This window comes from Crocuta crocuta, unplaced genomic scaffold (assembly GCF_008692635.1).
Source record: "Crocuta crocuta isolate KB4526 unplaced genomic scaffold, BGI_CrCroc_1.0 scaffold166, whole genome shotgun sequence".
NCBI lineage: Eukaryota > Metazoa > Chordata > Mammalia > Carnivora > Hyaenidae > Crocuta > Crocuta crocuta.
The window spans coordinates 4,341,909-4,357,104 of record NW_027531018.1 but is presented as its reverse complement, the minus strand read 5'-3'; the positions used below and the strand labels follow the sequence as shown (position 1 = coordinate 4,357,104).

The 15,196-nt window shown below is 35.4% G+C and overlaps 1 protein-coding gene across 1 annotated transcript in view; it reads right to left on the bottom strand.

The window, feature by feature from the left end:
* Window positions 1–2,243: 2,243 nt before the first annotated feature.
* The window catches only part of TDO2 (tryptophan 2,3-dioxygenase), a 31,531-nt gene continuing 18,578 nt past the window's right edge, over window positions 2,244–15,196 (bottom strand). Inside the window, exons 6-13 of the mRNA XM_077770963.1 lie at window positions 14,115–14,242; window positions 12,626–12,812; window positions 11,233–11,340; window positions 7,967–8,078; window positions 6,260–6,317; window positions 5,038–5,117; window positions 4,139–4,229; window positions 2,244–2,423 (exon numbers count right to left, since the gene is read on the bottom strand). Of these exons, the coding sequence (XP_077627089.1) occupies window positions 2,270–2,423; window positions 4,139–4,229; window positions 5,038–5,117; window positions 6,260–6,317; window positions 7,967–8,078; window positions 11,233–11,340; window positions 12,626–12,812; window positions 14,115–14,242 (918 nt within the window). The 3' untranslated portion in view covers window positions 2,244–2,269. The remainder of the gene's footprint in view (window positions 2,424–4,138; window positions 4,230–5,037; window positions 5,118–6,259; window positions 6,318–7,966; window positions 8,079–11,232; window positions 11,341–12,625; window positions 12,813–14,114; window positions 14,243–15,196) is intronic.

Here is a 15,196-nt window from a genome sequence, read left to right as displayed (position 1 = left end):
GAAATGTCTTACCTCCACTAGTCAGTCTGTAGTCTACTTACTAAACTCCATGTCCCTTAATACACAAGTTCTCAAAGTATAGTCCCCAGACCAGAAGCCATTTGAGGACCTATGAAACACTTTGTTTCAATTAGTGCTCCGGGTGATTCTGATGGATGTTATTATAATCCATTTTCTATGTGTCCCTTGGATTTGCATTTCTGTGAGACAACATTATCATGTTATTTCCCTGCTTTATACCACTGGGGAGCTCTGCAATGCCTAAAAGGTAACAGGCAAACTCTTAAACTTTTCACAAAGAAGCCCCTTTTCAACGTTCTTCACCTCCATCTCTGCTGTTCTACATGGGCTCATGCTGTGCTCCGGCCCTAAGAAGGTACTTGAAGTTCACCCAGTGAGACTAAAAGGAAAGCAATGAAATTTTCACATAATAATTGGGAGTCACAACGAAAATCATCAAGATGTTCCTGGGTGAGATGCTAAAGATCTCAAAGTGAATACCAAATTATGCAACTTTATATAGACTCTGTGACCCCTTGAAAAATTTTAATTTGAAGCAGATCATTATCATTGGGACTGGAAACAAGTTTGAATGGGAGCAAGGGTAGAAACTGACATTATAAATTGTTTTGACTTTACACTAAGAATTACTGATATATCCTTTGGGGGAAAAAAAACTCTTATAGCTCTATAGTTTAGTCACACCAAGAAATAAAAATAAAAAGAGCTAACTCAACTCATTTAGTCTGTTAAAAGAATAAACCTTGACAAATAGCATTTATTCTAGGATTCTAAGGCATCTTGGTGACAGAGCATCTGCTAACATTTTTTTTCCTTATTGCATGAGAAGAAGCAGAGATTGAGGTAAGTATTTTTATCCCTGTCATATAGATAGTAAGCTGGAGCTTAAACCTGAGTTTGCACCAGAGCAGATAGTTAGTAAATGGCAGTGCCAGAATTTGCTCCCAAGCCCACTGATTTCAAAGCCATTGCTTTTAGCCACCATTTTACTTGTCTCTATAATTTTTAGCGCTTAGCCACAGTCAGGTACTATGTACATGAGCACATGCGTGTGCACACACACACACACACACACACACACACACACACACCATAGGTCCTTGTAGGTAAAAGCAATTCTATATATATCTAGAGCCAAACTAGACAACATGATCCTTATAAGAGAAAACTTGTAACTGAGACAAAGTGTAGTTTAATTCCATCAAGAATTTGCTGCTTGCTTATAGATAATCACCCTAGATCAAGGCTGGTAGGCATTTAGATCCTTTTGATAATATTTTGCATTTCCTTAATAAGAGAAATTTCAGTAAGTATTGCCAATATCCAGGCAATCTAGAAAAAGAATAAATCTCCTGTCTGATCCAAACTCTTGGTCTAATACTTGTTATTAGAAGTGAACTGAATCACTGTTTAGTCTGTTTTCTCCTCCTTTCTCCTGGAAAGTTCAGGAAACCGTCACTCATTTCAACTTCAATCCTACGATGACTCTACCTCCCAGACCACAAGCGTTAGTGCTGGGACGAGCACCTTTGGCTTTCTGGTCCAGAGGTTCTGGAAGCAGGGACCTCGCCCAGCTGGCTTACGATACGGAAGAATGAAGCCAACGCCTACAGAAAAGAAGAGATGAGACACAGAGGATCCTCAAAAGTTCCAGGAATATAGTTCTCCAGGAACTGGATCTCCAGGCTCTTCTTAATTCTTTGAGCTAGTGGGGTAATTGCCTGCCAAGTCCCTTCTAGGCAAGTTTCAGATAGATTTCTGTCATTGGTCATCGAGAGTCCTAATAAATACAAGCAATGTTTCGAAAACAATACATGGCAGAAAGACGAATTCTTACTATTTCTTAAATTCTTTTTTTTGTGTGTAACACTTTGTATAGAATGACACATTTTATTGCATAAAATATTTGAAATCACTGAAGTTTCATGCTTATTAAAGTACGAAATGAGATAATGATTATGTTAAATGGTTCACCTTAAGGTGTAATTATCAGGGGACATTGAGTTTTTAATAGGAAAACCTTCTATGTACAATGTTACAATTTAACTGAGTTAATTCCTTTAATTCATCATTACAAAAATGAGTTAATAAAATTATTTCCAGGATTGAATCATCAGAGTACCACAATGCTTACCTACGTATATACATATATTACATTAGGACACTTGGTGTATCATGAAATGTCATAGAAAATTTTTAAAAACACAGACTGAGAAACCCAGGTCTTCATAGACTTTTGCAGATGATTTTAATCTGATTCATCACTGCTGAAGTAAGAGCTGTCGCAATATTCAGCCGTGTAAAGGAATTTATGAATAATTGGGTTCATCTTCGGTATCCAGTGTCGGGGAACCAGATATGTTGAAAGATTAAATAAGTCTACAAATACCTTGTACCTGTCACTGGAAAAACACAGATATACAGATGTTGTAGATTTATTGACATGAAATATTGAAAGTTTTTCAAGAAAAAATTTCATGAGTTTTTGCCATAATTAGTATTTAATATGCTTAATTATATATTATAAATTACACTTTGTGTATTATATATTTTACATGTGTAATACATTATATATGTATAATTAAGGAGTATAATCATTAAGATGGCCTTATTTTCATTCCATATCCAAAGTTCATGCCCATAAAACACTATTATGTGTTTTGTTGATCCTGACCAAGCTGGTTCAGATGAAAACCTAGAGTCTTATGATTGTCATGCTACCTTCATAAAGATAAGAGTGTGTTCTTGTTTCTGGTTTTAAAAGATGGTATACAAAATTTAAAAAATTAAAGCACACAAAATTCTTAGTCATCCATTAGAAAATCTTTCCTACCTGCAAAGTAGCTGTCAAGTAACTGACATGAATTGATTAATAAATTGAACTCCCATCTTAGATTCATAATAAGTGTCTATAAATGTGGTTTTAACATTTACAATAGCTCTTGTGTGCTTTAGTCAACTGTTTTAACTGTTGCAGTTTTATAGCAGAAGAGCATTTGCCTTTGAGGTCAACTTAGAGTTCAAGTTCTGCTCTGTCACTTGCAGCTCGAGTGATCTTGGACAAGTTGTCTAAACCTCAGTGTCTTGGCTCCTAACTCTGTAAAATAAAGACTATAATCACTTCCTCTGACTGGGCTTTTGTAAAGACATCATGGGATCATGGCACATTCCAAATGCTATTTGTGTTAATTATTCCCCCACCCACTGATGTGGGGGTTCTTGTCCTGCAGAAGATCATGTACTGTTTCATGCTTAGATAATGTATCTCCAGGGAAAGAGAAAGTATTGTAATGACTGTGAAAATTCAATCTTATGAATCTTATAAATCTTAGTTTAGAGTTTTGCCCTGGGGAAAGTGAAAATTTATAAACATGATGAAAAATTGAACCTGGGTGTTTTATAATGGTGAATCTGAGATTGGGATAGAGATGAATAGGCTTGAAAGCCATATAGAATATAAAGAATTTTGGAGACGAAATGTGAATATCTGATTAACTTATTTGGAACTGATTCTCCTTTCCCAGAGAGCCTTGTAAGTTTCCTTCTTTTCATATATCTATCTTTATATCCACTTATAATATTGTAAACATTAAATAAATTAACACAGATGTCCTAGAAATCTCTCTAGCAGGTTTTAAGTGCTGAATAAATATTGACCCCTTTCCTTGTAAATACTCTCTGGGCACTCTCTGGGGTAGATGGAAGTAGTTTTTAGACAATAGAGTCATACCAGGGAACAAGAAACTATTTTTTACCTGTGTTATTCACCTGGGCTTGAGGACATCAGTGGAATGAATGGTAACTGTTAGAGTCTAGTCCAAACTTGGGCCAGAATGGGTTGAAAGCATTCCTATGTGGATGAACTCCTCATATCTTCCCAGGTGGTGCAGCCACTGGTAGCTTGCCCCATCTCATCTCAAGGTGAACTTCCAGGACTAAGGAGTTTTACAATGACCTCTCTAATAGGAATACCTTAATCTAGCCAGTATGAATGTGTTGTCAGCAGTTCGGATGGGAGCACGTATAAATCACATTTCCTAGGTAATGCACATACATATGGAGAAACAAAGAATCCGTGACTTCCACCAAGAAAAACAGGTGAATTTCCCCATCGTACCTCACGGTTGAGCGCAGGTACTGATAACCAGAGGACCCACCAGTGCCAGCCTTGCTGCCCAGCATCCTGTGCACCATGCACACGTGGTTATCTAGGCAAACACACAAATTAACTCCACGGATACTTTTCTGCCATTAGTTCCGCTATGTTCTAAAAACAAGGGGTTGGTAATGATTATTGCTTCTGAGAAAAGGCTCCCACCTTATCACGTAGCCATATGAAAGGTTTACATGTGAGAGCCAGTTGAAACCGGTAGGTTGCCTGGCACCCCACTTGATTCAGGTTACGTGCGTATGACTCCGCCCATCATTATGTTTAGCCTGCCAACACAATAAGGAAGCGTAGGGCCACATTATGACTTTCAGGAGCCCTCGCCACCTTTGTCTTCATGCATGAGTCCCTTCCTCCGTTAAAAAATACACATACATACACACGCACGCACACACACACACGTGTGTGTATATACACACACACACGCATATATGTATATGCGTGTATTATATACACAAATCCATATATGTATATATGTGCATGTACATAAAATTATATTTTAAAATTGTATTGGATTCAAGATGAATAAGTTGTGGTTATATATTAAGACATTTTGTTAAACCTATAGTTAACTTTTTCTTCTGATTATTAAATAATACATTTTCATGGGCTCCTAAAGGCACTCTGTGCCCTAGGTGCTGCGCCTGCTGTGTATACCAGGAAAATGGCCCTGGAAGAGAGTCATTGCTGGGCTGACTTCTTAAAAAAACTCATTCACACCCAAAGGAGGAAAGAAAAGATAGTGGGAAGGGGAGAAGACAGAGAGAGAAAAGGAGTAAAGGAACAGGATGGGGGAGAAGACTTATCGAGCTTGGGGTGGTAGTGCTGGAAGGGGTGGGCAGACTTACATCTCCATTTGGTCATGAGTGCGTCTATGTCCATGAGAGAAGTCAGCAACTGAAAGGGGACCTGGAATCTAGGCTCTTCCCTAAAGGAGAAATAATAATAAATCTACTGCATCTGAGTGTGTTCAGAAGGGCAGGAGTTTTATAATCTGTTGGCCCCAGAAACAAAGGTGAACTTTGCCTTTTAAGAGCTGTAACAGCTTTGGATTATTGTCTCGGTCTTAGTTGCTTCCTCTCAAAAATGAAGATACTACCGCTCATCTTATAGCATTTGTTTAAAGAGTCTAGAATATTCCATGTAATACACATGAAGTAACCAGCCAGAGTCACACCTAACATTGACTCTTATTAAAAAGTAGAATATACACTATGTCAGATTCACCAACTAATACTACTCAAAAACGCCTGGGCAAAGATATTAAAACACAAAAACAAAAACTGCCCTTTATTTCCAATAATATATANCTACATTTTTTGCTTCAGATACATGAACTTGAGTGGCACACATTTAGTAGGAGTTCAGGAAAAGAGTCGAAAGATCTTGTTGATATTTCTGAAGAAATGAATTTGAGAAGATTAAAAAATAAGATAAATACAAGTAAGAGGTCCAGTAAACAGAGGTTTTATGTTTGTTGCTGTTTTTAATATTTGCTAGTGTTTTCTCTGTTGTTCTGGCACATGTAAGTTATGACACATGGAGATGAGGCCTTTATACACATGTTTTGGGAGTAGGTGGACATTTAAGGGACACCTCAAACACTTTAGGCAGTGAAGAATATTTTACTTGAAACTGCAGAATAAAGAGAACAATTTATAAAGGTGTTTTCACTTTATCCACGTTTTAAAAAATTTCATAAAATAGGAATAACTCTACAACCTTATTTAATGATGGAACACATTTTACGACCAAGCTTCTGAGGTAGATTAAACTTTGGTTTTTTAGGACACTTAATGTCACGTGATATATTGTAGACTTTAACTAAAAGGATGTTTCATCAATTAGTAAGTGTATATATGTATAATTCTCCCCACTACAGGGATAAAGTTAAATATTTGTACTATATAAAAGAAAAAAACTAATGAACCTTCACAATTATTTTCTAAGCATTCCCCCCAAACTAAATGACTCTTTAAAACTATGATTGCAATTTATAAGCCTTATACTTTATATGTTATCTTTATCTACTCCTCAATTTCTGCTTCTACTCTTCTAATTTGCTATTACCTGTAAAAATATATCATCAAGGCTCCCTGAAGCGCTCTGTATGACAGTCGTCTTTCACCTGTAAGATACATAGCAAGTTTTAATTTAATGAGAAATTTAGGGCAGCCATATTAATTTAGCATCATCACCTTAAATAATGAAGTTTTAAACATTTTTAGAAAACAATGTAAAGGTTTTTTATTTAATGTTTATTTTTGAGAAAGAGACAGAGCACAAGCTGGGGAAGGGTGGTCAGAGAGGGAGACACAGAATCGGAAGCAGGCTCCAGGCTCTGAGCTGTCAGCACAGAGCCCCATGCAGGGCTTGAACTCACAAACTACGAGATCATGACCTAAGCTGAAGTTGGACGCTTAACCAACTGAGCCACCTGGGCGAGCTGAAAACAATGTAAAGTTTAATTTAAATTTTCTACTCCTTAGATTTTAAAAAGCAAACATATATACATACACTTTAAATATATATGTAATATGTATTATACATAAATATACTTAAATATATATATATATAATATATATGCACTTTAAAATTCCAAAACCTTTAAATATCATGTTAGGAAAACTTGATAAAGAAAATACTTTACTTCCAAGATAAAATATATTTTTCAGGTCATATAGTAAAATGACTTATTTTTTAAAAAGTTAAATAAGACTCATTCCGAGGTTTCATTTGAAAGTAATTTTTTAATTCACTTAAAATTACTTAGATTACTTAAAAATCACTCAGCTTCAAGGAGTATAACCATTATATAAAATCTCACAGGGATGCCTGTTGGCTCAGTCTGTTAAGTGTCTGACTTCATCTCAGGTCATGATCTCCCTGCTTGTGAGTTTGAGCCCTGCATCGGGCTCTGTGCTGACAGCTCAAAGACTGGAGCCTGCTTTGGATTCTGTGTCTCCCTCTCTCTCTGCCCCACCCCCCATTCTCTCTCTCTCTCTCCCTCTCTCTCTTAAAAACAAAATAAAACATTTAAAAAAATCTTATATGTGTGCTCTAATAAAAGACTTTGGCTATATCAGCAGACAAACAAAATTTTGCTCTTCTTTACAGAGGTATTATAGAAAACTAGGGCTAACAACATTTAAGTTTGTACAATTTCATACTAATTTCATGTACTGCTATGCTTTATACTAATATTATAAAAATTGATATTTGCTTCTATTCTGCCTATTTGCAAAAGCTTTATAAGCACTTTATAATAAAAGATTCAAATACAAATGAACACATATAAAAGCGTTAAATGATGAAAGTGCTGATTATACTGGTCAATTGGTTTCAGAAAATACTAGCTCAATATTAATTATGCCGGAAGGTCTAAATATGTGTTTTTCCTAGTCCGCCTTTTCTCTGTCAAGCCACCACAGTCCTCATAATAGTTATTCTTTTGGTCTCTGGCTGCTACTGTACTGTTTACAATGACACCAATGGTCTTCATTTCCATCCCTATTAGGCTGTGAACTAATTGCAAAATCATATTCAATTTCTCTTGGTATCCAACACGTCTGATGTACATTATGAAAGCTTCTGACTAATGTCTTGAAAATGAACTGAGCATGTAAATTTCTTCGTAAGATTGTAACAGATAAAATAAACTCAGTTCTTGTTTCTGTAAGTGGAATATAAATTTTCATTTTATTTACCCCACATAAGGTTTGATACTTTGATCTCACAGTCATACATTCTGGGGAAAAGATCCTTAGAATAAAATACCTTTACTCAGGAGATGTTCATGACGTTTCTCATCAAATAAGGAGAGCAACACCTCTTTTTGTTTCTGAAATTCAGCCATTTGTTCCTCCTTTTCCTCTGATTCTTCCTTAGCCTTTAGGGAAAATATTGCATTAATATTCCCAAGAGAGACCATAGATTCTTATTTTGGAAAACATCTTTTGTGAGAAATAGAATCACCAGGAGCAGGAAGGGTATAGTTGGAATATTAACCGTATCATCTAATAGCACAACAAATTAGGAGATGCGTCTTCTCCACACTCACTGGTCCTGTCCTTTTATTTAAGTTTACATGGATTGTTAATCTCAAATATCATGAGAGATTTTTTTTTAATTTTTTTAATGTTTTTTATTTATTTCTAGGAGAGAGAGAGACAGCGTGAGCAGGGGAGGGTCAGAGAGAGAGGGAGTCACAGACTGAAACAGGCTCCAGGCTCTGAGCTGGCAGTCAGCACAGAGCCCGACGCGGGGCTCGAACCCACGAACCGCGAGATCATGACCTAAGCGAAAGTCGGACGCTCAACCGACTAAGCCACCCAGACGCCCCATCATGAGAGATTTTCATAAAGATAATGAGAAATGGACTTGGATGGGCAAAACTGGAGATAACTACAAGTGGTCGATACAATCTAATTTTAGACAACAATCTAATTTTTTACACAGGAAAAGGAAACAAAGGAAAAGTTAAGAATTTGCAGTCAGTAAAACTATTCACTCTATTAAAATTCCATAATCAGTATTATATTTTGTAAATATAATTTCTTAGATATTTTTCACCCTCAGATATTTATTCATTTGATATCTATTGATTCATTTCAGGAAATTCTTATTCTTCTGCCTCCAATAAATGTTTTACCTATAACTCATTTAATTGAGTTGATGCAAAATTAGTAAACTCAATTATTTTCAAGTGTCTGAATGATTGTTAATGTGGTAAGAACTCGTACGCACATGATTGTCAGTTAATTATTCATCTATTTAGTAAATGTCATGTTAAGGTGATAGGCATAAGGTGAGCAAAAATTGAGTTCCTTGGGATGCCTGGGTGGCCCAGCGGGTTAAACATCTGATTCTTGGTTCCGGGTTAGATCATGATCTTATAATAATGCGTTTGAGCCTCGCATTGGGCTCTATGCTGACAGTGAGGAGCCTACCTGGGATTCTCTTTCTCTCCCACTCTCTCTGCCCCTCACCTACTCACACACACACACAATCTCTATCTCTCTCAAAATAAATAAATACACTTAAAAAAATCGAGTTCTCTGATCTGGTGTGCATATTATCTGATGGGAATAAGATATTGAACAAATAATCACCTAGGTATTACACTGCAAGTATTGACAGTAGGCATACAGGAGAGGCAGAATGCCATGATAAATTATAGAGGTGAGGAGGTCAGGGGAGATGTTTCTGAAGTTTTCCTTGAGCCAAGACATGAAAAATGGGAAGGAGTCACATGCGGAAGAATATTCCAAGTCCAGAGAATAACATATAAAAAGACTGTGAGATGGTGGTAAATTCAAAGAAGTAAATTCAACTTAAGGAAATTCAGTGTGGTTGGGCCACATGAGATCGCAAAACACCTTGAAAACTATGTTAAAGATGTTTATCTTTATTTTAAAAACAATAGGGAGTCATAGATAGGTTTTATGCTAAAGCAAAATGGGATCAGGTCTGCATTTTGAGAAGATTGCTTCAACTGCAGTATGGAGAACAACTTGGGATGGAGTCATATTGGAGAGAAGTGTAGAATAGTTGAGAGAATATAAGTCCAGGTGAAAAGCAATAGCAGTTTGCACTTGATTGGTGGTGGTAGATTAAATGGAGATATCTGAGAGCTATTTAGAAGGTAAAGTTGGTAGATTTCGTGGTAATTTGAATAAGTGGTTGAGGAAGAGGGAGGTCCCAAAGATCAATTGCATGTTTCAGCCTTGACAAACTAGATGGTTTATAAGAGAAAAACTTCAACTTGTAGAAGATTAAGTTGATATGAGAGTGGAAGGAAAAGGAAGTTATTTTTAAGTTTGTTTTTATCATTATGTTTTTGAAAGAACCAGGAGGAAATGAGAAAGTAAGGCGTTAAATATGTAATTTGCAATTAAAGGAGATATCTATGCTGAAAATAAATATTTGAGATTTATTGACATATTAGTAGATTTTGAAACAGTGGGTATAAATGAGTTCATCCAGTGAAAAAGTACAGAGAGAGAACACAAAGGGTCTAAGTCAATGCATTGTGAAATCCCACCACTTACTGGTTTGAGAAAGAAAAATGAACCAATAAAAGAAAAAAATCGAGATAATAAGGGCCAGAGGATTAAAGGAAGACAGAATGTTATGTACCAAATCCAAGGGAAAATAATAAGCAGTCATTATTATTGAATGCCACTAGGAGATCAAGTAAAATAAAAATGGCCATTGGATTTATATACCTAGAGGCCATCTGCAAAAGATGCAACAAGAAAATAGACTGGTTTGGGTTCAGGAATAGATGAAAGAAAAAGAAATAATTATGCTAACTACTGTTCTAAATACCTTACCAATATTAATCTAATTAAATGCTCACAATAACTCTACAAGGTAAATACTCTTACTTTCTGTTTTACCATTGGTGAAAGTTAAGCAAATAGAGGTTAAGTAACAGAAGAAGGTCAATGTCACAGTTATTAAGAGATGAAGGTTGAACTTGAACCCGTGCAATGTGACTTCAAAGTCCCTGCTGTAGTCACTACCTGCTACAGCCTCTCCAGATACAGCCTCTCCAGACATAGAATTGAAATAATTCTTTCAAAAAATTTAGTAATGAAGAGAGGATGGGGGGAGGAAGGGTTGTAGTTTGAGAGATCAATGAGGAATCAATCAATCAACAGTATCTATCTCAAGTGAAAGAAATTTGAACTGAGAGCCGATAAGAAGGACCCAGGATATCTTTGATTGACTAGTCTTTTGTGAGCCTACTTCTGTCTAGAATTGGTCATGATATGAAATTTTCAATAGAAATAAAAAAGGTCTATTAATCTTTATTTTTATCAAACACAAAATCTTGCCTACAATGAACTTGTTACTTTAATTTTTATTGTACATAAATAAAATAAAATTAATCATGTAATATATTTTGTGTAGATGCTTTTGCGAAAGAAAAAGAATATAAGAAAAATGAAAGTTTAAGAGAAAACTAAAGGTTTGTTAAATAAAATTTTAAATACTTCATCTGTAGTAACCATATTTACTTATGGCATCATAAATACCTGAATTCTTGTGAATTCTTCTTCCAGGCCTTTGAGAATGTTGTTTTCAAACTTTCCCCAGAAGTTAAATCCTTGTGGCTCTAAACCTGGTGTTCTTTCCAGCCATGCCTGAAGCATTATTTTTTTAAAGTAAATATGTTATAAAATTTAAAATATGTATAATACATTTTACCCAACATCTATGAACTTGAAACAGAACATATGTCTTAAGTTTTTTTGTATATAAATATTTCTCTTTCCACTAAATGTCTTCATTTAATGAATAGCAACTTATTATATTTCACTTCTTAATCTTTAAAACAATCATATTTACTCTGTTATTAAATATTAAAATATTAAATAATATTTAATATTATAAAATATTAAAATGTGTTATTACAGAAATTCCAATTTTGTTCTGAAAGTCTATGAACATATCTAAATGTTGTTTTAATGAAGTCTCCTGGTTTCTTCTCAAAGTACCTTATGTCTTAGGACATGCGGGAATTATGACATTCATATGATATCTCTTCTAAACGGAGGAGCATGATATCTTGGCAACTTTGAAATCTGAAACCAACTGAACACTCAGTTATTTTAAGAGTCCACAAAACCTTTTTTTCCCTTTCCTTTCTTTTAATTTAATTCCAGTATAGTTAACATACTCAAGGCTTTTTAATGTAGAGTTGAAACAAAATTCATGCATCTCTGGATTCTCATCTGGCCTGTTTTTGGTTTTGCAATCAGCTTTGTGACTCTTTTCCCTCCCTATCTCTATGAGCAACGTTATATATATTAACCTAAATCCACATTCACAATACCCAGGGAAACAGTGTGCAAAGTATAAGTCACAAAAAGAACATTTTAATTTGAAAAGGAAAAACCTTTGTAAAGGAAATCAAGATCATATAATCTTTAGTTAATAATTTATATGTGAAAAAAACAGTAACCCCCCAAGACCTTTTATAGACCCATGGGGAATTAAGATATGAAAGGAACAAATTTTGAAGGCTACACTCTTAGAAAGTTAGTTTGTGAAAAACACACAATTTGTGGAACATTTCAATAATGGAATATTTTAAAGAAGTAAAGCTCACTGAATAATCAACTACACTCAGTTTAAAAATCAGCTAATTAAAGGTTGTTTAGCAGGGTGTTTAAAGGAATTGTTTTATAAGAAGTTCATTAAATATTAACATAGAGTTGATTATACAAATATTTCTGAAATTCTCAAGGGAGTTCTTAGTATTTTAAATATTTTAATTAGTTGAGTTTAAGCATTCCTTTAAAGTCTTTTTGTTCTTATTTACAATGAATGTGACAAAATCTTTGAGTTTTAAAATTTTGATGCAGGACAAGTGCAGTTAACAAGATGTGAGGAGTTAGACTTTAGAGACAGTACTTGAGCGTGTACCTCCACTAGTTGAAGTAGAGTTTTTTCCTGCTCGGACTTAAGTAGCAGTTCATTATCTTCTCCTTTGAAGTTATCACGATAATGTCTTCTGTTGTAAGGGACTCTCAAACTCTGAAGAACACCTATCTTGTTTTCTAATAGTCGGAATTGCAAACTCTGGAAGCCTGATGCTGGAGATAGGTACTCTCTTTGAGGATAAATGGAGGATGGGAAGAGAAAAGAAAGAAGATAGGAGTTGACATTGTAAATCACTGTAATGATTTCTTCTGTTGTGAGAGGTCATTAGTTTTACTCTTCCAGACATCACGGAGAACAGGGAAACATAACTGCCTAGAGTTGGACCTGTGGTTTAACCTTATCGAAGAAATACAACTGAGCTACCTAAACATCATTGTTGCTGTCGATTAATCAGTTTAAAGATGGCATGTTTATATAGTTTGGGAAATGTCATATATGATATATATACATGATATATATGTCGTATATATACATATACACAAATGTACAGATACATACACATATACGTTTGTGTACTAATTTTTTTCCTAAGATAAAGACAGGTGTACCTTGAACAATACTTTTATTCTATAGTGCTGAGAGATTCTTTATAAATATTATTCAATCCTTCCTAAAATTTATATTCTTTGATATTATTGTTGATCTCACTACCTAGTAGTATGAATACCAATGAGATCCTACCAGTAAACAATGAGATACTGCCTCGCACAAAACAGGCAATCAAAAAATGTTCTTATTCCCACCCCACAACCACCCAAACTCTTCTATCCTTCTAAGCTTCCTTCATCTAATTGGTTGTAAGATTTCAAATTTTTAAATCCACCACAAGGGCTTTTTAAATCCCTTGACTGTGACATATGTTGGAGACAGCCTATCACATTATTAAATGCCTATTACAGCATTAAATGCACCTGCTATTCTTAAAGAAAAATCTCTTAGATTTTCGCATGAAAAAGCTTCTTAAAAAATATAAATATGGCTTTGGCTGCCTGGATGCAGAGCTAGAATTTATAGTTCAATTCATGACTTAAACTGACACTGCTGCTGACAGGCTTCCCACCAACTCTTGCTTCTCTTTTATATTTAGTTTTTAATTTTTTAAAAATTTAGTTGCATGTATTGTATCAGCCACGTTAGCCATTTTGATAAGTTGTCTAAAATTCGTCAGTGGCTTCTCAGCCTTTTGGCTAAGATCAAGTGTAACATTCATTTGAGATAAAAACAGGGCACACAGCAATGAATTGAAATGAAGTGGTCATAATATTATGTTCATATATAAAAGTGAGCAATGAAATATTTTTAATAACTTCTCAAATGATTTGTGATTAAGACTCCCACATGTTTATAGTGACACAGGGTCAGGAGGACAGGCTCCTTACTCACACAGCACACATGCCACATGTTCTCTTCTTACCCTACTGGAATGGAAAGGTAAACTGAGCTACACTATTACAAAGCTACATGTACACACCTGAAATCATTGAAGTCCAAGGCTGTCATTGTTTCCAGAACAGAAAATTGCTGCACCAGGAGTTTAAGGATCACTGCCACTCGGTGCATTCGAGTAACAACCTTAAGCATATTTCTTTCATCCCTGACCTGAGAGTTACGAAATAAAACATTAAGTAGTCAGTTCTGATTTCTAGAAGATACAAGATAGACTACTAACCACAATGCATTCCTATTAACTTTCTCTCTATTTTAAGGAGGAATATTGGAATTACCATTTGTCATATGTATATATTGAATGAATAGCAACTATAAGTTGTGTGCAAAGATTGTGTACAAAATTGGAATCATTAGTCGTTCTTTTTTTTTTTTCAAAGTTTATTTATTTTTGAGACACAGAGAGAGACAGAGCATGAGTGGGGGAGGGGCAAAGAGAGATGGAGACACAGAATCCTAAGGAGACTCCAGGCTCTGAGTTGTCAGCACAGAGCCCCAGGCGGGGCTTGAACCCACAAACAGTGAGATCATGACCTGAGGCAAAATCAAACACTTAACCAACTGAGCCACCCAGCACTCCCAATAGTCTTTAAAAATAGAAAATTATATGGAAGCAAGTAAGAAGTAAATTTTGGAACCCAATAGCCACTGATTTCAAAGTATATTTCTCTCTTAGTTTGCTTCTAGAAATACAGGTCAAGGAAACATGGAAACTTCTGGGTGAGGGTTAAGCAACACCTTGATAGATCTGCTCTTTACTGAGGGCCTAGATATTGCCATTAACATAAATAGAGATTGTATTCAAATGTACAGGAAAATTACTGTCTGTGCAGAGTTCTCCAGGAGCAGGGGCTCAGAGGCAAGGACCTGAGGCTGTGTGAGGTTTGGGGAAGGTGTGTGGGAGCAGGAGTCAGGGTGGGAGGTGGGGAGGTGCCCATCAGCTCTGTTCTGCTCTCCTCCCACTCTTTATATATATATACATATATATATACATATATATATATATATTTTTTTTTCTAGGGGAGAGAGAGAGAGAGAGAGACAGCGTGAGCAGGGGAGGGTCAGAGAGAGAGGGAGTCACAGACTGAAACAGGCTCCAGGCTCTGA